At 45.3% G+C, this 24,917-nt stretch overlaps 1 protein-coding gene across 1 annotated transcript in view; it reads right to left on the bottom strand.

Moving 5' to 3' along the window:
* Positions 1-233: 233 nt before the first annotated feature.
* LOC146195433 (putative sodium-dependent multivitamin transporter) overlaps positions 234-24,917 on the bottom strand; it is a 125,139-nt gene continuing 100,455 nt past the window's right edge. The window contains exons 17-18 of the mRNA XM_084596795.1: positions 5,466-5,619; positions 234-499 (exon numbers count right to left, since the gene is read on the bottom strand). Of these exons, the coding sequence (XP_084452921.1) occupies positions 234-499; positions 5,466-5,619 (420 nt within the window). The remainder of the gene's footprint in view (positions 500-5,465; positions 5,620-24,917) is intronic.

Here is a 24,917-nt window from a genome sequence, read left to right as displayed (position 1 = left end):
GCCTCACCTCCGCCATCAATGGCGCAAGCCGGGGCCCCGTCGCTCGGTCTGTCGTGACGTCACACGGTCACGTGGCGCAGCTGTGTGAGGAGGCGCCACGACCATCAATGGCAGAAAGTGCAAGCAGTATTGCTTTCGCAATAAAAAAAATCAAATAAGCACGTAGTCGTTTGTCAAGTTCCAATTATCATGCAAATATGCATTCGTCTTGTCCAGATTTGCATAACCTCGGTTCACTTTTCAAGGGCAAGCTCCGGAAACGGGGCGCCAAGGGGCAACTCAGAAATTTGCTCGGACAGCCAGTCCCAACCTAGAGGCTCGTCGTTTTCTTTGTTCGCATGGTCCTCCGCGTTCTTCGAATTATCTGGCCTAATCTTCCTCAGCGTGACCTTCAGGGGGTCGGGGCCAGAAATACAGGTCCACACATCTGAGCTACCCGCCTCTTGCATTCTTGCGTTGTTGTGATGTTTCTTTCGAAGCTTGTTGGGACGGGGGCCACCTGTGAAGAGGAAGAGGCCACCAATAAGAACAAAAGAATGCCTAAATTCAAAATTATATTATGCAACACAAATAATAATTTCAGACCCAAGTCAGGCGCAAAAAAATACCTGTTCCTGATTTTATCCTTCTACCTATAAGTGACTGGATTGTTCTATGAACATTGTTATGTGAAGGCCCGCATGAAAAGCTGGACGTAACTTGAACCAAGAAGTGTAATATCAAATCTAGAACCTTCTGCTGGCGGACGCCAACGACAAAAATAAACGTTCATTGAACTACAGATATTTTCAGATTAAGCTAGAAAGCGTTCTATTAGGGTGTATAGTTTGCTCAGAAAAACCAACGATATTTTTCATACTAGCGTTTCACTTATGCGTTATTTTTTTTCCCGTTCCTAAACGCAATCCGCTATGTATAAATAAACATACATGAGCTTGCGCTCCAGAACGAAAAGAGGCACAGCTGTCTACGCGATATTAGAAACCTTGCGCTTATTTCTGCGATAAGTAATGATCGGGACAACGACAGCCCAGTCGCTTCATTATCTTGTTACCACGAAGTAAGGCAAGACACAAGCGCCGACTCTGGCGCCCTGGAATACATTTGGCGGAGGCCGATTTCTGGTTATGTGAACGCCGAGCTTGCATCCGGAGCTCAGACGCAAACTGTACACTCTCCCTCCACTTCCCATTCCTTGCCGATGCGGCTTTGGTCACGTTTTCCTCCTCTTCTTATCCTCCTTGAAGAAAGAGTAGTAGTAGTAGCAAAATAATATATTGAGGCTCTACCCCGACCTTCATCCTAATTTTTCCGTTAGGGAGGATTATATCCTATGGCAAACACTCATAACCCCTGCACGGCTATATCTCTACAAATTCCGTCGTGATCCATCATGTCCCAACTGGCCTTCCCCTTATGTCAACCTTTCACTGACTATGTTCATGTCCGGTTGCTTTGCAATTGGGATTTTTTCCCACCTCCTCCCATACTATTTGGACCTGGGTGGACTGGCTTGGTGCTGAGGATGAAGAAAAGCAGCGCCTGCTCGTCCAGCAGGGCATCGATGTATTAGGCGCCTAAGTCTTGCGCCTCAATATAAGATGGTACGCCACCTCTAGACAATTTTGCAAAACCCCTTCGCTCGATCTAGGCGACAGTGCGAGCGTCGTGAACAACGGGCGGAGAGCGCACAGAGTGGTAGGTTTGCACCTCTTCTGCTTTAGCCGGGAAGCGCACAAGTGAAATCGCGGTCATTGCGCGTAAGCAAACCTGTATCTTTGTGAGCGCAGCTCTTTGGGGCTTGTCCTTGCGTTTCTCGCCGGTCCTCCGGCGTCGCCGTTATAGTCAGTTCCGCCGCCGGAGCAGGGCACCCTCCTACCGCCTCCGTTCGCCGCTGCGTGCACCCTCTACCACAGCTGGTCTCTTCGCGCGCTCTCCCGTGAGACCGGCCGTGCCTCTACCCCTCTCCTCTGCGTGGCGGCGAACGCGCGTGTTCCCCTATTGCTGCGCGCGCTCTTGCCGCTACCGTTCGCAGCTAGTGTACCCCCCCCCCCCTCCCGCTGCTCTTTCTGCGTGGCGGCGACGGAGTTGGGCGGCTGGCGAAGCACCGGCTCGGCATCAGTGGTCACGGTGCGTTCATTCCAAGCCGAAACGCAGAGCAACGTCGACACGACTCGCTAGCGGCGTCAGCTGCATCAGTCAGTCGTTTGCGATCTCTTCACATTGCAACGTTCCTATGGGCCCACGCGCTGCCTCTCACCACCTCCCGATAACTTGATTGCTCTCTGCGCTCCACCTCCAGCCACCCCAGTGCGCGGCAATCAGAGCGCCGGTTCGATGTTGACGGATCTCGACATCTGCACTGCCTGCACCGAGACGCATGCCTCAATCTATCGAAAAGCTGAAGAGCTGGCTCACATTTCAAATTAGGAAGTAACGTAATCATCGGCAATTGTTTCAAATATAAAACTACACCAGTATTGTTTTTATTTTGTCGTCGGCGTGTGCTTGTAAGAATGAGTCGATAGGACCATGTAGGTAACAAACCACGCAGCGAAATCACCAGTACACAGACGGTATGGCACACAGCACGGCAGACGTGTGAGAAGCGCATACTGTGCACTGTTCATTTTTTCTAGGTTGATGTCAGGGTGGGCGATGATATTTTCTGTCGGGGGCTGTAATTCAGAGTACGTCAAAAGAAACGTTGTTTATGCCGCGATTTGATTCGAAGCTTTTCAAGCATTGGAAAAGAAATATCCAAAAATCGAAGGGCATCTGTACGCTGCAGTTAAAGTATGAACTTCTTTCCCTAAAATATTAGAGCAGCTATAAAAATATAATCTCTGATGAAGAAAACCGCGATCACCTAGGTCAGGAGCGCATTCCCCATCGTATGTCAACAATATCAAGAACTCAAAGCTGTCGTGCGCTCAGGATAGGGGGAAAACTTGAAATCGCTCTTGCACAGCGCAGAACAATGTCAGCCTATTAGAGTGGTCTAGCTACTCACTGTTCTTGCATTTATTGTGAAAGTAAGTGCACAATGCATTGGTCTGATTCTTTTTTCTACTTGGACTAAATAATCTTCTAAAATATATTGGTAGCTTTCAGCTATGGCTCTGGTTTAAAGTATTTTTTTGCCGTTGGGTGTTTACATGGCCCTGGCAAACATGGCTCATATTTATGTTGCAAACCATCTACGCATGCATTTACGACCGTACCAAGTTCATAGCAGCGCGGTGAACGCACTTCTGTCACCGTTGCTGCACCTACAATGTTCAGTGGCGGATATTTAACAAATACGCATATTATTCGCGCTCGTGCGATGTCAGCACATATTTAAGAGGCCTAGGAGGCCAAAATAATCCTACAACATTCATTACGGCCTCTGTTCACCTGTGTGCAGATACCGGAAACTGAACATTGCAGGACGCAAGAGAAGGCATAAAAACGTGAAACGCGCTGTCTGCATGGGTATTTATGCATATAGTAAGGAGTCAGTGGGACGCGGGATATGAGCTGTATGAAGCATGCGAAGGCCACGCTTCTGAAAGAGATATATGCCAGCTATCAGCCAGGCAATAGATGACTCCCCATTGCATCTTGAATAACAGGCAACCGATTTCGAATCATATATTCCCGCGGCAATGTGAGCGATACGTAAGTTCAGCGGCAGGAAGCAGACTGCAAACACGGCGGCGGCACGGGACCGCCGGAGCGGTACCGCAGCTGTGGCGCGCTTCGACAGCGTCGGTAATAACTCCTAGCGCCATCTATAGAATCAGCCACGAAACGTTTTCTGATGTAGTAGAATTTCGCCCTTCCCGAAGGCGGAATGAGCGCGCCCTTCTTCATTACTCCGTGCCTTTACTTATAAAAAAGAGCCAAAAATATGCTGACGCATCATGGACTGCCTATTTAAACAATACTGGCCGACAAGATTTGTTACAGCGAGTGGCGCTCCTCATGGTTTTTCCTGCAGCTAGCGCCACCGAATGAACGGTATCGCGATGCCATTGTGTTTCTGTATGGTGGCCACCACCATTCCTCCTTCTCTGGCGGCACCAGTGGCCCCCGATAACGTGGTTTCTGTGGTGATCACTGCATACAGTGGGAGACACAAGTACCCTCGGTTCGAATACCTTTAGAAAACTAGCCTCTATCTTGACCGGAAGATGCTTCCAAAATGTGAAGCAAAATTTATGACACAACTCAGGACTATGCGGGAAAAGGAACTGCGTCACAGTTTATATAAAAGGGAAATTATGGCACAAAATAAAGGTCCGTGATGATGCCTTACGCAGTGGCCACCTTTATGGGCACCACCTTTTGTTTACAAAGGCAGTAACCGCCAGCAATATAATGACAGCAATGCCAAAAGGATTTCGCGAAATGGAGCTACAAAGCCGAGGGATAACATTGAAGCCGTGTTAAAAGGAAATTGACATCTTTTCTATCGTCGTGCAGTCCGTACAACGGAGAGGCAGCTGCAAATTTGGATGTAGTCACTGTGTACTTATTCATTGAATAATGATTTGGCTGGATTGATATAGGATTAAACATGATCGAAATTACGTCGCGTATTTCTGTCACCCATATAGCTCTAAAACGGAATACGATGGCAATAGTCCAGTAGAAATATAGGTACGATTGCCTCTAAACAGCTCCGCAATTCCACGAAACAAACATCAAAAATAGAAATATTCATTAATATTATCAGGTTCTGAACGAATTATTTGAACTTGAAAATAAACCTTGCGATACAGCCCGAGTGAGGGGTATCGATATTTATTTGGTTCCACCATATATATTTATTCGCTTTCTTAAATTCGTGGAGTACGGTTCAGCAAGGCCGCTTGTAAAAAGTGGCAAACTTTTTACTAAAGTGAAGATATCGCAGTTTCAAAATGGCCACAATGTTTGGGAAATGCGAAAAGGGAACAAAGTATTGGTAAAAATGTGTTGCTCCCTAAATGGCAATCCTGGAATTGCGCGCCGTCCCACATCAGTGGCTTGAGCAAAATGGGTACCGAAAGGAACTCCGCTCTATGATAGTGAAATTTAAGCCTAGGAAACAAGCCTGGGCCACCACGTTAGCAGACCCCTATGGGGCCTCTCCGCTGTACAATTTCCAGTGCATCAGAACATACCAAAGAGAGCGTTGTCATTTTTAGGTTAATGAAAGATCATATGAAAACAGTGATTAGCCGGGAAGGAATATTCGAGCCATAAAAGAGGTAAACAAATTTCGCGAGATGAATTGAAATTATCGGCACCAGTCGAAAGAACCTGGGTGTATCCAATTAGGAAATACACTCACTGCCTAAAACATCAAGGGGAACTCATGTGTCACGCGTGGTCGCAAAAGAAAATACTCAGCACCGTCAAAGACTAGCAGCACCGTTCGTTTAGCCTATCCGAAATAGTGAGAAAAATTGAAGAGATAAAAGAGCACAACTTACATTCGAGATCTTCTCGCACTCGCTTGATGCTCCTTTCCATTGCCACGGACTTTTGGTGAGCCGCAACGTTGGCGTCCTCTCCTTTGGCACCAGCGTTTTCTCCGTCGCTGCTCTCCGGACTGCCGCCGAATTTGCGCCTGGCCGTCCATGTCCACTTTTGGAATAGAAGCGAATTCATTAGGTAGTTCCGGATGCCAGGCTCCATCTTGAGAGAGGCGTCAGCACGAAATGTACTACTGGACTGGCTGTGACAACTTTTCTCGGCTTCCACACCTCAAGTGGGGCTATCAAGATAGTGTAGTATGCAGGGGAGAGGGGGACGAGGACTGGTTGACAGTAGAAAATGGCTGCCTGACCAATAGTCATCTCCTTACATGCACAATGAACTTCCGGTCTGCGTTAGGAGAGGGAGATAAGGAATCGACCCTACTCTTTGCAGTTTAGAGGTGCTGGCTAACAACCCCTCCCTCCAATTTTCTTTCATGAGTGTTATTGACCTCAATATAATACAGTGCTCTCCTTTGGAGCTCGTGTTCATTAAACCTTATAAAAGGTTGGATGTAGGGTCATGAACAGAAGCAACTGATGAGCCTTGCCCGAGCTCAGTAGCATGTTGTGACTCAGTCTGGTGCTTCCAAAACCGGGGGCTCAGCATTCTACCACTGTCACAGCAGATAAATCTGAGTGTGGATGGGATCTATACTAAATACACATGGCGAAAAACTTTATTGTTTTGTTACACTTTTCATCTCTCTTTTCCTAGCCGCTGCAAAGTTTTTTGCGCATGCCTTGTATTAGAACGATTTGTTTACTAACAGTTTCTCGTAGACTGACCGTGGAGCAGGATCGGCAATGTAGATGCTAACTTCGTGTGCGAAATGACAATACGCATACAGCCAGCGTGGTACGGATAAGTGGTTGCGGCCTTCTAAGAATTTACTTCACCTGTAGCATATATTTGTTTCCAACGTTTTGCAAGAATCGCTGTGCCTCAGTATACAATATGAACTACATCAATGTACCTATTTCTTTTACGTAACCTGCCTAACAGTCGGCTGATAAATTGTTACTTGCCGGGCCTATTTTTTTGCTATTATTGGCATAAAACGCGGTGCGAATCGTTTCGTACTGCTCTGAAGAGTATTTCCAACTACATTAAGGCGAGTTTGGATTAGCTTGGTGTAAGGGGGTTTACGTAAAAAAAAGAACTAAGGCTGTGAGAGAGGAGGACTACGGAAATTGCGACCACCTGGGAGTTTTTAGCGTGCACTGACTTCGCACAGCACACAGGCACCTTGCTTTTCCCTTCGGATAATAACCGGCCGCTGCGGATTGAATTCCACATCCTTGGGCACAGTAGTCGAGCTCACTAGCACTGCGCCATCGCTGCGGGGTCCTTATATACTGGCGAGGTAGACCAAGTTGGAGAGGATAGCTGCAAGAAGTCAATGTTAACAAAAAACAAGTGTTGCCCATGAGCCTCAGTCGGAAAGGCAGCATTTCGACGGCTGGACTTATACTTTAGTGGTGAGAGGTCTACTTGTCGAAACCTCAGCGTGAAGACTGCAGCTCCCCCTTGAAACTTGTTTGGATTCCAGCCATACACAGGCTAGTTTTACAACGCAGGTCTAGATTAGGTATTTTGAAAACACAGTGGATGATAGAAACATGCACTCGGCGATTATTGAGAAAATGTTTTAAAGCATGACATTCGGAACCCCTACCAGGTTCATGATTAGAATTTTATTCCCAATGTAATGTTTTAAAACATTTGTTCTGTAGATAGCGAGTGTATGTTTTCCTCAACAATTATGCTTGCTCCTTGGCAGAGAGAATTCTGTCTAATCTTTGACTATATAGTAAACGCCCGTACAGCTTGCTGTTATCTGTGTGCAAATACTGCGCTGCCAAATACAATACTTCAGCCTATATCAAAAGGAAACGAATGGATACCTATCTGCAAGGACTTATTTAAAAGGCCGGAGCTTCCATGAAATAAAACATCGCCCTACGAGCCTGCCGTAATAAACTAAAAGATCTGCTAGTTAATCTCTGAAATCCTGGAATTCGTAGACAGCACGCACATCTCTAGTATTTTGTTACATAGCTTTGCTTATAATACGCTCGCCAATATCTCTCATGCACAACCCTCAGTAATGGATGTAAAAACTTCACTCTGCGCTATTTGTACAAAGGAGAGTAGACGAGCTGTGTGCTGCGTTGTTTTCAGAGTCAATAACAGGCCAGGTGATTGCTAATTTCTGGAACGCCTTCAGATTGTGTCCCATCGCCAGAGGTTAGCCTACATACTCGTGCTCGTTTAGTTTATTATTTTTAAAAATGTATTTGTGGAATCTTTTTGTAACATATGTAACATATCTAAAGCGTTGCCATTAAGGAAATTAAGAAATTGAAACAACGACATTGACTGAAAAATAAATTTTACATTAGGGTAGTGCTTTTATCATACCTGAGCAGCTTGGCTGAGCATCTCGTCGGCAAAATAAATAATGCAACCCACTTCTGTGCACGAAAGGTTGTTTTAGCCAGAGAACGGAGGTATGGAGAGAATTCCTTTAAACAGTACTTTCGCGACAGTTGATATCGCGTTAATAATGACCACTCGTGCCTTATCTGTACCCAGACCAGTGTAATGCTGCAATTGTTGTGGATTAGTACTGTTGATGAGAAAATTTGATGTGCAGATCTGCGACGTCTAACCCGCCGGGATGTGCGAAACCTCATATTTATTTGTGCAGAAAGATCAGAAACCGCTAACGAGAGCATTAGAATCTGGTTCAGCAGCGAGCAAATAAAGTAAAAGAGCGAATAGGCAATTATAAACCTACGCACGCCAAACACGCTTGATTGGCCTTCGTGAAACCAATAGAAAAAATTAGTTGCGGTTTAACTCTGGTTAACAATGGTTGAATTACGATAGCAACGGCGGAAGTTTTTTTTCTCTGCTACATTATTCCCCTATCCCGCGCTCTCAGTGTAAAGTGCTGAATTATTGGGGACACTTAAGCTCACTTTTTAAGCGTATGACGCGAGAGCGTAAGTAAACAGTCTTCTTCTTCTGCTCATCCTCCTCCTCCTCCTCGGCTGTTCAATGTCAAGTGCAGCTTCCGCCAGGACCTCGCGACCGCCTGAAACCTGGCGCAGTATTGCTATCGCAATAATACGGCGCCACTCGTCGCTAACAACATTTTGATTCTATTTGAAAAACATGTTGTGTTAACTCTAACGACATTATCATATGCTGGTCGCAAAAAAATTACTGCCATCCTTTACTGTAATCGAAAAAAAAGTATGCCAATCTAATGCAACACTTTGAAGAAGAACTAAGAACGCTAAGCTTCTCCTATGAACGCCAAACAAACCTAATCTACCAAACTTCAATGTAAATAATATCTCAAACGCGATGCCTCGCGGCGTCTGCTAGATATACACAATTTATTATCAGCTAAAACTGAACCGCAGAAAATTTCATTGTTTAAATTTTTTTTTTCCAGTCGATCTCTTTGTGTTCCATATTCTTTATGAGATTCAGACTCACTTTGAAAATCATTCTTTTCTTGCACACTTTATCAATTTTTGCATCGGCGAAACGATTTTCGAGCCCCTTCGGTGTTATTATCTTGAGTAGTTTAAGTATGTATATTTATCTAGCACCGACTACATTGCTTTCAATATTCTTCGTATTTATTTTCACGCTTGAATCAAAGATTTAATAATAAAACATGATGTCGTACACAGCAGAATACTTGTTCCTATTGAGTGTACCTGATACAAGGCTCTGCTGAATTCCAGCAATATCTACTAGTCTAATAACTGTTTTTAGGTTGTAATGCACATCCGGCATAAACTGACACCACGAAGAGTATTAGCAGAACTATCTTATCTTTCAAAAAGCACTCTGCGTTTTATAAAGGCACCGCATGGGATATACTGCTATATTGTCCTGAAATTTTGCAACACTTTCTTTTTCATTTCCTCTCTATTTTAGTGTCAGAATTCGCTTTCTGAGCGCCTTGAAGACACTACTGTTACTAGAGCGCTATTAGAAAGCTACCGGACACACTTAGCAAAGGGGATTTTGTATTCACCTGTCTTGAACCTTCTGAGCTGCTATTGTACGTAAATAGAAAATTATCGATGACAAATTGGATTACAGTTAAGAACGGTGTCTGCCATAATTTATTTTATTCAGGTGACGAAAGCAAAGCACAGAATTGCTTTTTTTTTTTGCCATATCCAGCCTTACCACGTTTGTTTCAATCATACTTCCTTTTAGAGAAAAAGTGGAGGTTTAGAAGAATTAAAGAAAAAACTATCAGTTTTTGGTCCAATGCCAATAAGCTTTTGTTCTAAATTTGCAGTATCGCTATACTTCTAGGCATGCAAAACCACTTTTGTTTTCATCTTGCATTATCTAATACGTTGAAAAAAAAAATCAACCATTTAAATAGGTCATACATGTGTTAGGAAACTAAGTTAAGATAGGTCCATGAACAAATTAAAGAAACCCAGCAATATGACCTCGCCTTCTAAACGGCAATGCATATCAAGGGTTGCTTTGCTTTTCCTTCGGTAGGAAAGGAACTAGGGAGCCGAAATGACTCAGTTGCACGACTTTTTTTTCCGGATTTCGTATTTCGTCCCAACGTCTTGATCTTGAAAGGAAATGTTTTCGAAGAGCAGGACCAGTACATATCATCGTCAAAGGGCGAGGAGGAGGTGTGAAACCCTACAGCGCAGATGTTGTTCAGCGACATAATCTGTAATAACCATCCTTGTTATCAGTTATACAAGAAGAACCGGCTATTTCACTGTTTCTCAGGCTTAACCTTATCTAGAGACAGCTGTACTGTCCGTAGTTTTTTTCATCAGGGCTTTTCTGTTGTTATTACTGGAAATCACCTTGGGGGGGAGGGGGAGGGGGGGGGGTCATTATCAAACAAAGGTGTGGCCTAGAAAACATAGGAACCGACTAGCGCGACCTTTTCTTTTATTCTTTCAGAAATGCTTGTCCGAGAGCGCGCAAAACTCTGAAGTGCAAATACAAAAGGCTAACATCACATGAAATAAATCAAAGCAGATTTGTGATTATCTAAAGAATGAACACTGGAAGCTGTAAATCAAAGAATTAATTATATTAAAACATATTCAAGTTTACAAGTACATATATGACAATATGTCAAATAATATAATGGGCGAAAGTAAAGAGGAATTGTTAACGGGTAATATTCGGAATGACCTTCCAGAAGACAAAACAAAAAAAGTCAAGTTTAATGTCTACGGTGCAAAACAAAAATCACCCTCCCACCAAAGCGCAGCCTGCGAAATATAAAAAAGCCAAGAATCAACAGTGCTAAATTACAGGCTAAAAACGGGAGTCAAACCTGATATCGTATGTGAAAAAAAAAAACTCGTTGAGGGAAGAGAAAACTCACGTAGCGCGTGTGTAAGCTGTTAAAGATGCAGGGAAAAAATAAGAATGCGGGACAAAAGAGCTTAAAACTCAAATAAAAAGCAAAATTTGGAAATTTCCTAATATATACAGGGTTTCTAAATAACTAAGAGTTAAAAATAAAACATTTGAATTTTTTTACCTTTTTTCATACAGCTTCTAGCTATCTGAAGCACCCCAGATGATTTTGTGTTTCAGACATAATTACTCAGTATATTATAGTTTTGGGAAGTCTGAGAGCAGCTCCGGAAACCGCATTTCATTTATACCCGATACAGAAAGCCTCGCGTGTATTTTTTTTCTGAGCTGCAAAGAAAACCCGTGAAGTGCAAATACTATCACATGACGCGCTCTCGCGCACGACGATTGGGGTGCTCCCAGTCTTGCTTTGAGGTAACGAAATTAGCGGCGGCCCTGACTCAACAGCCCAATTTTGCTGTAAGCTTGTGTATTGGTGATGGTTGCACCGAACGCGGCGAGCTCGCTCGAACTTGCTCCGCCACATTTGCCAGCTGGCTGACGCGGGTGAAGAAACTATCGCCGACATATCAGCCTGCCGCTGAAGCCAAGCCAAAAATGATTTCCTTCACTCAAACTGCGGTTGAGAGCGGCACAATCGTTTTGCGCTAATGCGAAAGTCACGTGACTTACTTTTGTAGTTTGCGGGCTTCCTTTGGAGCTCGGTAAAAAGTTACATGTGAAATTTTATATATGGCGACTGAATGGAAGGGGTTTTCTGGAGGTGCTGTCCAACTCTACAGCTCAGATGTATTTGCTAAAGTCAATATTTAGTAACTGAGGAAAAGTATCACAAATACTAAATAATCGTTCGCAAAGAAAAAAATTCTTGTAGCGCAGAAGTCAGCTGGCATAGCTATTAAACTGTTTTGCCTGGGCTACCTCAAATGTTTTATGTTTTAACCACGCTCCGAGATAGAACCCTACCGCCTGAACTACCGTTCCTTAAAGGGCAGCTGCATCACTTTTTAAAAAGAAAGAGTTCGGAATACAGATATACAGTTTACGACCTCCTGAACACGAATACGACGTTACATGTAGTCATAAGTGACCGCAAACTACTTTTAATTCAGAAAAACGTGCACCAACGCCGTGGGGCGTTTTGAAAGTGGCGCTCTTGCCTGTGATTGGTCAAGCGCGCCGTGACGTCAATGACGGCGTGCCATTCAGTGGTATGGGCGGTCCAAGCGATTGTACATGCACGCACGTGCTTTTCTGTGGATGTATGCTGCTGAACATGCAACTACCACGCTGCTCAGGGGAATATGATACTGAGCCGTACTTGTTCGAACCAGCGGCGGCTTCGGAACACGGTGACACTGGCGGCAGAGGCGACATGACGACAGAGGAGACAGCGTTAACCTTTTGGAAATTTACACTGGTACGTACCGCTGCACTGTTGTATGCGCCTGTGATCCGCTCTCAATTGAACATATCTGCGTTATTCGTGCCCTAAATCTTCTGCCAGACTCGAACGAAGCAGTGTCACGTCAATGCGCTTGATGTGACGATTGTAAACAAATGAACTCATCCAGACGAGCTGTCGCCCCAGTTTTGTTGCGTGAAATTAGTCGTTTATATGTCAGCAAGAGCAGCAAAAGTCATGCTCTCAGCTCCCGCAACCTCGAGTACGTATACATTTTAATCTGGCGGGATTTAGCAAATTAATGCGGGAGCGTGGTATCGACGAGAAGCCAGGCCGCTACCTTGCTGCGCGCGCGTAATCCCATTTAGAACACCGGTAAAAATACCGAAACGCTAGGACAGCTATCGGCAGTCACGCGCTGCCATGTCGCGAGTTTAGCACACTTCATTTAGCTGCGCTTAAAGTCGCGACTTCGACCACAGACATCATGCTGCCCTGATTTCTTTTCTTAATTGGGATAGTTGAATTTCCCAGGAGCTCTCCAAGAATCTGAAAATAAGATATTGACCATAAGATATAAACATGACATAAGAAACTTAATTTAACAAAGCAGAGGCGAGTTTAGGATGTGCGCTCTCCTTTATGACATAGGTTTCTGACTTCCATTTAAAAAAAGTTCATACTTGGCATGTGCAAGCAGAATCGAATCGTCAAGTGCAAAACGTATAGAGGTCCAAAACTGCTCGTTTTCCGGAACAAAACTTTTCATAGGCAAATAAGGGCTGCCTTTCCATTCGTCGATTCAGCAGTGTGATGACTTTACGCATCGCACCGATAGCCTAATCATGAAAAAAAAAGTCCTACTTTCTCGCAGTTTTTCAGCCGCGTCAGCGGGCGCCAATGCTGAATAGTTTTACTTTCACCTGTTCCTTCATCTGCCCGGCCACCCATCTGCCCCACAGAACAAAAACGTAAACAGAACAGAAGAGCAATATGATGTATTGGACCTCTTACCTCGAGTTTTCTTCTTTTTGCGAAAGCAGCTCTTGGCGGCGGAGAGGTGCTCTTGTGTGCGAAGACGAAAGGCAAAGCACCGGTTTTCAATCGCGCAGATTTGATCGGTATCCCAAAAGATCGCATCACCGACAAGCTTTGGTGATAGTCACTGTCGCGAAAATGATCTGAGCAGATCACCGACGATTTTGTTGGCTTGAAATCCTTCCTCTTGACCGCGGCAACCCAAAGCGACGATAGCTTGCGCTCCTTTGGGAATTTATGAAACGCGACATCCTCTCGGCCGCCAGTGTTCGTGCAGCCATAGGCTGCGCAGAACCATGGCATGGTCATTCTTTTCGTGAAGAACGGTGCAAGATGCACTGAAAAAGCTTGCGGTAACGTTCGCAAGAAGAAAACAAGCGCGAGACAAGAAAAAGGTTGCACTGCGTAGCCTGCAAGCGACAGGTGGTGCACGGCCTGCTCGGGCAATAGAAGCGGAAGAGAGGTAGACGTCGTCCTTGACGTCACTACCGCCTGTCGTACTCCTGTCGTCTGCTACTGACATCCCCCCTCCAGCGCTGTGCACTGCGGAGAAGCCTGAACGGGGCAGCAACTTTAATCGATGATTACGTCACTATTTCAAAAGCTAAAGCCAAAATATTTCGTATACTTAACATACAAACCCTGCAGATTCGACTCTCTGAAGCGCATCAAATTCTAAAACCGGTGCAGCTTCCCTTAGAAACTGATGCTAGCACACAAACGATATTTCTTAAGTATGGCTCCCTTAGTGGCCTAGTCAGAGCAATATGATTTGAGTGACCACCTGTGCAAACAATGAAGATTCTGTCTACTGCCTTTTACCCCCATTCACAGTCATGAGCCTTCCTATTCAATAAATAATGTTCAATCAGTCAACCCTTGGCTAAAACTGGTTTGAACACCGTGAATTAACGGCTCGCAAGTATAGTAATTTATTCCAGCAAACGCGAAATGAATGGCATGATGGCACACTTGTCGCTAGTTTCAATTATAAAAGATATACAATTTCTTCTTGTTCGGTCTCGTCTTCTGATAGAAGAACCAAGATCCAAAGACAGGCTTAAAAACAAGCTAACTTTTTCCATTGCCATTTTACTGACCCACGTTAAAAAGGTGTAGTATGTGGTTTATAAAAGTAGCCTTTATGGCCGAACAATAACCACCTCGCATAGCAACACTTCATCAAACAAGTTGAACAAACTTAAGCAGCGTATTACCTCAGCTATGCCAGGATATACGTAGCGAGAGGTATGTACACGTTTAGCTTGGTTACACCTTGTCGTTTACATTTAGTTTCTTCCTCCCGGTTACGTCGAATGGTTGAGCTTTGGTTTCTCCGCCCTCTCACGAATAATTGTGGCTAAATTAAACATGAGACATTTTGTTATGCAGCAAATTGTGAAGCATTTATTATGTACAGCTCTTCTTGTTGTTTCTCAATTGCTGGAACGACGGCCCCATGATCGGTAAAGTAGCAGGCAGCAGTCTCGATGGCTCCAAGGCAGTAGTACTTTGATTTGAAGGTTTGTCTCTGGTAGAGCAGGTCGATCGTGGATCCCCACTACATTGTCTTCGTGCGAAGGTAGCCGGTCAGGTCGCGGTCGAATTTCTCTTTCAGGAGAACGATAAGAGAGTCTGGAGTCCGCTTAAAATCCTCTGCCATAATGCGCAGTTTCACAACACATCTATGAACGAAGGTGACAACCACGTCAAGGGTTGCCTTGACGGAGTTTGGAGACACGTGTACCGCCTCAGCGACCACACCACTTTCAATCAGCTGGACGGAACAAATCTCACCTTTCGATACTGCTACGGTAGGCAACTGTGTGGCGGGGATTCCTTCTTTCACGTAGGCACACCCTGGCGTTCTTGCTGGCGAGGCAGCGGCCTGCCTACTGACGTCACCTGGCTCCTCGCGCATGCGCATAGCTGGCGAAGAGAAGCGGTCGGGACAGTGGGGAGGCGCGCGCCAGTATCGCGCTGCCACATCATTCAGCTGCTCGCGCATGCGCAGAACTACCCTTGTTGCAGGTACGCGAAACGGCAAAACAGTGGCCAATGTAGCTCTCGCTACAAAAACGCAATACTATCTCGAGAAAAAAAAAAGCTTACTAATTGCACATATTGGGAAACGCTTTTCACTTTCAAGCAGCAATTTTGCCTTAAGAATGGAGGGTAATTAAATATATTTCACATGAAGGACAGATGTTGATGACCGGACGGAAACATTCAAAAGCAAAATATTTCCTGTTAGGAAGGACAGATGTTGATGACCGGACGGAAACATTCAAAAGCAAAATATTTCCTGTTAGCTTAAAAGCTGGCGCCGAATGCGATTGAAATATATGAACTACAGCACGGAAAAGCAGATGTCGTGCTGAGTATGTCTGCTCGTGCTGGCGGCTACATTTCCGCCATGGAAAGGACCGACTGCCGCCCAGAGAGATACTGCACCAATCGTCGCCCTTGATGCAACGCGTTGGGAAATGGCACAGTACAAGCAATCACGTGACGTGGCTGCCTATATGCAAGGCCATTTTACAGGATCGTGAAGGCGGGGGTCGACTGTGGGTGGCATCGGCATCAGCTGGGGATAGAAGCTATCGGAATTTTCCCCGAGAACAGTACAAATAAGATAAAGGTAATTTGGTTATATTTTGTGGTTTTTAAGATGGAATCTTCACGTCGTTAACGAGGCGCGAAGTCTGATATCGGGAAGCGTCCGCTGATACAGTCCAAAAAATAAATATCTCTGCGTCTATAAAAAGCGTTCGCTAACACTGTGTGGATTGTTCTAATTTATTTCTGTTCCCCTCGTTGCGTGAATTCAGGGTTAGTCGGGATCAACAGATTACGCAAAGATATCATCTTTTAATGTGATTAAGAGCTGCCGCTGATAAGTCAATTAAGCGTTTGCTATGAATAATAAGCTTTTATTTGCGCACATAACTGCGATGCGAAACTGATAAGCCACGTGGTTAATGTTTTCCGCTTCAAAGTTGGCAGGTAGTGCGCCGACCTAATATTGTCCGCAAAAGAAAAATAAATAAGAAGATATGCATCGCCAAACACTACGGGTCGTTTCATGAAAACACAAGGAAGCTACGTTTTATTTTTGTGTACTCATAACTATACTTGGTTCTTTTTGTTGCGCAAGCAACACTACGCTAGTCGCTGAGCCATTTCCCGGATCCCCCGATAAGCCAATCTGCGCATGCGCGAGGAGCGAGTGAAATCACATGTGCACAGCTGGCACGCCGGGACCACCGCTGACTCCTCCGCTGCGCGGTAACTTAGAGGGGCCGCCGCGTTGGCCGCAGATGTTGCTTCCTTAATTGTACTCGGAGTGGCAATTGTTCAAACCACAGCCAATTTATTTTGCCTTTGAATGATTCTTTGAAGTTTTTAGATCTGAGTTTCGCATCAAGATAATATTGATACAGGTCCTTCGGCTGAAAAGCCGTCAGCGGCGTCGGTACCGTGTATAAGAAATGATTTAGTGCTACGTAAAAAAAAAAAAAAAAAAAAAAACGTGTTACGGTTAGTTGTGATTCTAGTGACCGATGAATGAGTTGAGTTTGAAAGGGGAATAGCAGCTATTGAACTCTTTGTAAATAATTGTTTATTGATGAATTAAAGAAATGAAACATTTAAAAAGCGGTTCAAAGGTTGTCACATTCCTCATAATAAAAACCCAATGCATGAAAAGCTAGGACACTGTAGCGTAAATTGATCAACTTAGTCATTGGAATCACTGGATATATGAAAAATGCGTTCGAAGGTTTTCAACTACTCTATATGGAAAGCCACTTCTTTATTATGCTAATGAAGAAAATTCAAATGTAACCTTGATCAATCTTTCACCAAAAGAATTGAAAAAGGAGAAATGCTTTCAAAAGTGTCAAAGTGCTAAGAATGGATCCCCAATGTTTCCTAATGCTTGGCATAAGTGTATGAAAAAAACATAGCTATAGTCGGTGTGTGTCAAACCCTATCGGGTCATACGTTTACCGGCGGAACATAAATTACCCCTTATGTATTTGGTCTCTGTTTGGACTTAATTACAAAGCGTGAATTAGGGAATGCTGACGAAACAACAGAAATGCTCATGATGGTAGACTGGCTATTTTGGCAGGCTTGGTAACACTACTTCGTCGCTCCCAACTACAATACTAATATCAGAGACCTTCAGTACTCCTAATTGTCATTAAATTCTTGCCGAAGTTTGGTTCATAGAGAAAAGCGGCCGTGAGGGGCCCTGGCGCAGATCGAGGGGCTGCAAGCAGTCGTCCATCCCAGGGGCATATGGCGGGGTTGCTCCCTGAATTTCTGCATTCAGGCTCCTGCTGTTATATTCTATTTTATTATTTTCCTAGAAATTTAAGCCGAGCTCATGTATTCGCTGTACATAAGTAATCTAAGTCAACTCGACGCTTACATGAAGCAGGCGCTGCCGGCATATTCACAGCTTCCCCTTATCATTTGCTCATCGGGCTGCTAGGAAGAGATATTTCCCGTTAATAATGGGACACTGAAAAGTTGCTGAAAGGTGTGGTGTGCTGACCAACCAACACATACGAGTCCCCTCAATGCAGTGAATGCTAAAGCAAAGGTCGGTTTAGCAGATAACACTCACAGGATTCGTACTGGGCCTGGTTTGTTCACTAAGCTTGCCCGTGTGGCCGACCTACCTCAGCAGAGCATTAACAGTTAGGGGCTTCGTCTTGCAGCACGCTGACCATTGGGTGAATTGGGATGTTACTGGATGGTTCATAACTAACTGTCTGAGGCTGTAGGCTACGAAAGCGCAAAATATTCCTACTGGTTGATTGCTCTGCTTGATTGCTCCGCTGACCTTCAGCAAACACAATATATTCGATCTTGTTAACGATACTTGAACTGCAAATAGAATTATCACTTCTTAATTTTTTAGGGTTGTTATTGGGCATTTTAGTGGACATAGCTCTACCACTTTGGGCTCATGGTTTGAACATATGGAAAGAAAAAATGCTGTAGGACATGGTACAGCCGATTTCTCACATCTCCATCCAATAACGCCGTTCAGATTTTCGACATGCTTGTGCACACTTTACTGAATCGTACTGAGGTCTACTCCATGGATTGTAAATATTTTTCTACTTAGCTGCGGCGGTCATCGGCTGTATATATATTCGCAAACTAAAAGATCAAAGCAACGCGTAAAGAATGAACACTGTATCAACATACTGTCACCTTGTGGTAAGGGCTGATCAGAAACGAGGAAAATGGCGAATTGTTTCGAAAATAGACTCTTTATTTGGGAGGCCTAGCACCCACAAAGTAAGCGCATGCGGTGACGCTAATAGGAACAAAATGCTTGGCGGTCGTTTAAGAACTGAATGCCTGCCACTCTTGGTGGCGATGGAATCTTCCGTGTTATGCAATATATTTCCATTCACTTTCATCTGAAATCCCTTTGGGCGCGGAGCTTATATAAATAAATAAACACAAGCTCGCAACGTTCTGCCTCCGATGGGTAACCATTTAATATGCACAGTCAGTTACAAGGCCTTTAATTGTACCATATATATATATATATATATATATATATATATATATATATATATATATATATATATATATATCGAAGTACACGCTTCATTAAAGGAAACATTTTTTATTTTTCATTTCACTCGATGTTTCGATCAGAGACCGATATAGGTCTCCGATCGAAACATCGAGTGAAATGAAAATTCAAAAATGTTTCCTTTAATGAAGCGTATACTTCGCTATATACTCTTTTAGCAGTCTAGTATGTTATGTTCTCGCAAGCTATATATACACATTATATATATATATATTGCCGCGAAACCTTCAAATCTGTATTTATTGTTTTTCAACAGTCCCCGGCATATAGGCTTATCACTCTGATTCTGGGTCGCGTATCAGTTCCGTAATCTTTGTTTGTTAATGCTCGATGTCGCGAGTCACACCTTTATCAGTTTCGTTGCAGCTCAAGATGCACCGAGATCTATCTCGAATATTCCGGCCACTCGTGTGTCTTTCCACAATGTTCCAGCCCGTGCTGGTAGCTGTTTGCGACGTTATCTAGATTGTTCTGTGCGGCCTTTAAATTGAGCGTTGACGAGTGTGACGAGCATTCTTTGTTCGGCGATCGACCAACACGTTTGCTGCTATCGCCGCCCGAGAAGGAGTACCTTGCAATCATCTGGGCCACTTCTAAGTTTCGTCCATACATATACGGCCGACCATTCAAGGTGGTAAGGGACCATCACGCGCTCTGCTAGCTGGCTAATTTGAAAGATCCTTCCGGCCGCCTCGCCAGATGGAGCCTATGACTTTAAGAATTTGACATGACTGTAGTCTATAAGTTGGGCCGGAAGCATTGCGACGCAGACTGCTTATCCCGCGCTCCCGTCGACGCTCCCCCGAAGGACGATGACGACGACGCCTTTTTGGGGCCTTTAAGCGCCAGCAGTTTCGCATAACAACAGCGATCAGACCCTGAGCTGAAAGCGCTAGCCGATTACTTGGAAGGAAAGACCGCTTCTCCTCCTGGTGTGTTCAGGCGACATTTATCATCGTTCACGTTAAGCAATGGCCTCCTCGTGAAGAACTTCGCACCCAACAAGACCGCGCAGCTTCTCGTAGTGCCTAAACCCCTTCGGCAAGAAATTCTGCAGGCATTGCACAATCCCAGGTAGCACAAAGTGGGCAATGAAGAATGGGCCCCGGTGGGCACGATGTAGGCTATGTAGGACAGCGCCGGTGGGCTCAATGTGGGTGCTGCAAGAGGGGCCGGCGTAGGCCCGAAGGGGGCTGTCGACAAAGCCCCAATGGGCCCCACTAGGGGCCGATGCAGGCAGCCCTTGCGGGGCTGCCCACATTTTTCCGGCATTGTTAAAAGGGCACATCCCGCCAACTCCACGCGATGGTCCTACCTTGGACCGATTTGGGCAGCCGCTCTGGAGGAACATTTTTTTTTATTTCTGTTAGCCCCTCAGATAATGACATAGGACCAATGCGGGTGCTATAGCGCTAGCCGCACTTGGGCTTGCCACATTATTCTCATAGGGGTCCGACGCAGGACATTGATGGAAAGCCCTAGTCCAAGTTTTCCCAATCAATATTTATGCACATAAGTAAATATTTTATACATGTCTGCACTTTCAATTACATATTAAATTTTAATTATTAATTATTAAATTTTACAACAATTCCTAACATTCATCTAGCCGAAATGACTTCATGTACATCTTGTTCAGACTATGGATATGCGTGTTCTGAACAGTAATATTGTGCTGGGAGTTGCAGGCTGTCCAAAGCAACCACATAAGAGGCAACAGTTAGCAATCAGTTTGTTTTTGTATTTGTAACGCAATTTGCATGAGCGCGAGAACTAAAGCCATTTAAATTTCTAATCGACTAAACATGGCAACAACTGTTATACAAATCATCTATAATAGTAATTTAGGGCAACATCTAATGCAAATAAAGGTTGGAAACAATGATTACGCAATTGCACGCACGCCTTCTAGCCCCATTGCGGCCGATGTGGGACCTACAGCGGTTTTCTGTGGGCAGCCCCAATTGGGCTGGGTGTTGGTTTTGAACCTAAAGCCCACTTGCTGTTGCACGTGCCTTCAAATTCCCCACATGGGACGAATTTTGGTATCATGCGGGCCCTCCCGCCTTCCAGCCCCATTACGGCCCATGTGGGATATAAAGCAGTTTTATGTGGGCAGCCCCAATTGGTCTGGACGTTGTTTTTGAACCTAGAGCCCACCTGCTGTTGCACGGGCCTTCAAAGTCCCCACAAAGGACCGATTTTGGTACCACACGGGCACGCCCGCCTTTCATCCCCATCACAGCCTATGTGGGACCTAAAGCGGTTTAGCTAAGGCTGCCTCATTTGGGCTTCACGAGGACTTGCCCAAATTGAGCCATTATTCATATTTCACCTGCCCTCAAGTAACCTACAAGGGGCCGATTGGGGCAGCATGTGGGTATGTCCGTTTTCTTGCCCCACTACGCCCAATGTTGGTCCCACAAAGATTTAATGGGGGCGGCCTCATTTTGGATCTATGAGGGCTTTCCCATAAAAAGCCCACATTTAGGTTGGATTGCCCTCAAATATCCGGCAAGGGACCCTTGTGGTCTGGATGCAGGAATGTGCTCTGCATTAGCCCAAGAAACGCCGCTATGGGACCCATGTAGGAGGAGCAGGGGCAAGCCCAAATGGGGCTTGCCCACTTTTGCCCCATCGGGGACCGATGCAGGTTTTATGATGGTTGCCCCAGCCCCACTTGCCTACATCGGACCTACTGGGGCCCCACATTCTGTGCTACCTGGGATGAGCCCACAGCAGGCCACCTCGGATTTGCGCGCACGTTGCATCGAATCCAGGAGAAGTACTACTGGCCGCGACTGCCGAAGTTGCCCACTACGTGAAGACGTGTCGTGAGTGCCAACGACGCAAGACGCCGCCGATCACACGAGCAGGACTACTAAACCCAATTCCGCCCCCAATCATGCCCTTTCAACAAATTGGAATGGATCTCCTTCGCCCCTTTCCATCTTCGTCTATGGGTAACAAGGGGATCATCGTGGCTACTGACTACCTTACCCGTTACGCCGAAGCAAAAGCACTACCCAATGGTACCGCGGCAGAAGTCGCCAAATTTTTTGTCGAACAAATTCTCTTGCGACACGGCGCCCCAGAAGGGCTCATCACGGAATGGGGAACGGCGTTTACTGCAGAGTTGACGCAAGCCATCCTGGAGTACAGTCAGACAAGCCATCGACGAACCTCTGCGTACCATACCCAGGCCAATGGCCTTACGGAGCGCCTGAACAAAACGATCACGGACATCATCGCTATGTACGTCCACGCTGAACACAAGACCTGGGACGCCATCTTGCCGTACGTGATCTTCGTGTATAACATGGCAGTCCAGGAGACGACCAGAACGACCCCGTTCAAGCTTGTGTACGGTAGGGAGCACACGACGACGCTCGACACAATGCTACCATACGTAACCAACGAGGACAACCTCGACGTCGCCGCCTACATGCAGCGTGCAGAGGAAGCCCGACGGCTCGCACGGCTGCGTATTAAAGAGCAACAGCGCACCGACACCGACGATACAACTTACGACGGCGCTACGCAGAGTACAATCCAGGAGACCAAGTGTGCGTTTGGACACCAATTCGTCGTCGCGGACTTAGTGAAACGTTGTTGCGTTGATACTTTGGTACAAAACCAGCGCTGTGTTGTCGTTCCCTTCCTGTGTCTGTGTTCTGAAGTGCGCTATTTTGCTTTCCAAGACAAAATCATTCGCCGTGTCGGACCACTGGACTATGAAGTCATTCCAGACGGAACATCAGCATCACAACGGCGACGCGCACGCCCAGAAATTGTACATGTTGTACGACTGAAGCCATATTACGCGCTTTAAAGAATCTGTGGTGTTTAAACTTTGCAGTGTTTATGTTTAAATTGCTTTGTTTTGCAACATCGAGGCGAAGTTTTTTTAAGCGGGGAGTAATGCCGCAAAACCTTCAAAACTGTATTTGTTGTTTTCCAACAGTCCCCGGCATACAGGCTTATCACTCTGATTCTGGATCGCGTATCAGTTCCGTAATCTTTGTTTGTTAATGCTCGATGCCGCGAATCACACCTTTATCAGTTTCGTTGTGGCGCAAGATGCACCGAGATCTCTCTCGAAGATTCCGGCCACTCCTGTGTCTTTCCACAATGTTCCAGCCCGTGCTGGTAGCTGTTTGCGACGTTATCTAGATTGTTCTGTGCAGCCTTTAAATTCAGCGTTGACGAGTGTGACGCGCATTCTTTGTTCGACGATCGACCAACACGTTTGCTGCTATCGCCACCGCCGAGTTGCTTAGTTTTTTTGCGGGCGTAAGTAAGCCCAATAAAGAGTTAATCTCCGTACCATCAAGCCTGTGTCTTCATTTGTGTCATCGACCCTGGTCACCACCACGTGACAATATATATATGTATATTTGGCGAGATTTCAGAAAGAATGAAATATGGCACTACTTTTGAGATGGCCGAGTACGTGGCTTGTTATCATTCACTCTGCGAGCCATTGGAATACCTTCGCAACAGCTGCAGGCTTCAGTTGTGCCAGCGTTCAAAAGGCAGGCTTTTTTTCGATACGCTGTGAGCTTACAGTACCGATTGATGTCCATGGTGCCAAACTATTTCTAACGTACACGCGAGTTTGCGGAGTTAAATCAGTGTTCCAACACTTTTGTTCGGAGGATTGCACATCTCCATTTCTGTCGACATGAAAACAGGAAAACAAGAAAGCCAGCTTTCCATCATTGTTACTAAAACTGTAGCGGCCACTCAGCATACAACCAGGTGACGAAATTGTTCACAGAACGCTACGCTTAACGGCAACAATATAATACGGATATTTTGACTCAGCGCCAATGAGACCGCCGGGAAACGAAAAGCCTACAACCGCACTTCTCAATCCATCGATTTTCGTGCAGTTATACAGCCATCCACACACAGATGGGTGGATGGATGGACGGACGGATGGATGGACGGACGGACGGACGGATGGACGGAAGGATGGATGGATGGACGGACGGACGGATGGACGGACGGACGGACGGATGGATGGACGAAACACATCTTGAATGTTTCAATGCTGCTCGCAAACGAATGCTTCATATGAAGTGCTAAGCGCGTGATCTGTTCCCTGCGCCGAGTTCACTGAAACAATGTGCGTAGGCAGGTACGTTATATTTCTGAAACCAATCGCTTACCTTTCGATTATAATCGAGCTCTTGCCATTTTTCGCTGTCCGTTGGCGGCCGAAAGATTCTCCGTCCAGCAACCTCAACTGTTTGGTTAAAACTACAGGTTGCACTGGCGGACATTACAATCATAACAGGATTGGCTGTAACTGCGTTCAAAGTACCCCGTCGTCTACAACTAAAATATAACCAACACAGAGCACCTCTTTCACTGACCAGTGAGGTGATATGAAGACGAGAGTAAATTGTGGTCCCACCAATTTTGTACACTGCCAACACGGAGAAACAACTTCGTGCCTGTGGTAAGTCAGAGATAAAGAAAAATGTGCCTGCTAGTTTCTATCTAAAGTTTCCATCACCACACTGACGAATAAGAAACTAGTTTATCCTCCTTCCTTATTTGGAGTTTAGGGCATTAGCCATGTTTCATTTTACAGGGTGCATTTGTTAGTTCTCCTACATTACAATAGGTACCTGAATTTCTAAATAACGAACGCGGAAGAAAACCATTTCTGGATATCTGAGTTCATATGAGGTCAAGCATGAGCTTGCAAGAAGGGCCTGAGTCATTCTGACACTTCGGCGGCCACAAAGATTGCTGAGGCTATGCAGGAGTCGAACGTCAAAAGCTGGGTGCTAACAGGCGCTGCATGTCCGATGGTCAAAGTTTTGGACAATTCCTGTTTCAGACTGGCCAAATATGACTTTGTAAGCTACATCACAGTTTTCCATTCATTTACCGAGAGCTTAAGAAACTGGCCAAGAA

The sequence above is a fragment of the Amblyomma maculatum genome, chromosome 3 (assembly GCF_055883805.1).
Source record: "Amblyomma maculatum isolate TAMU_Amacu chromosome 3, ASM5588380v1, whole genome shotgun sequence".
NCBI lineage: Eukaryota > Metazoa > Arthropoda > Arachnida > Ixodida > Ixodidae > Amblyomma > Amblyomma maculatum.
The sequence above is the reverse complement of the archived record's forward strand: the minus strand, read 5'-3'. Positions and strand labels throughout refer to the sequence as shown.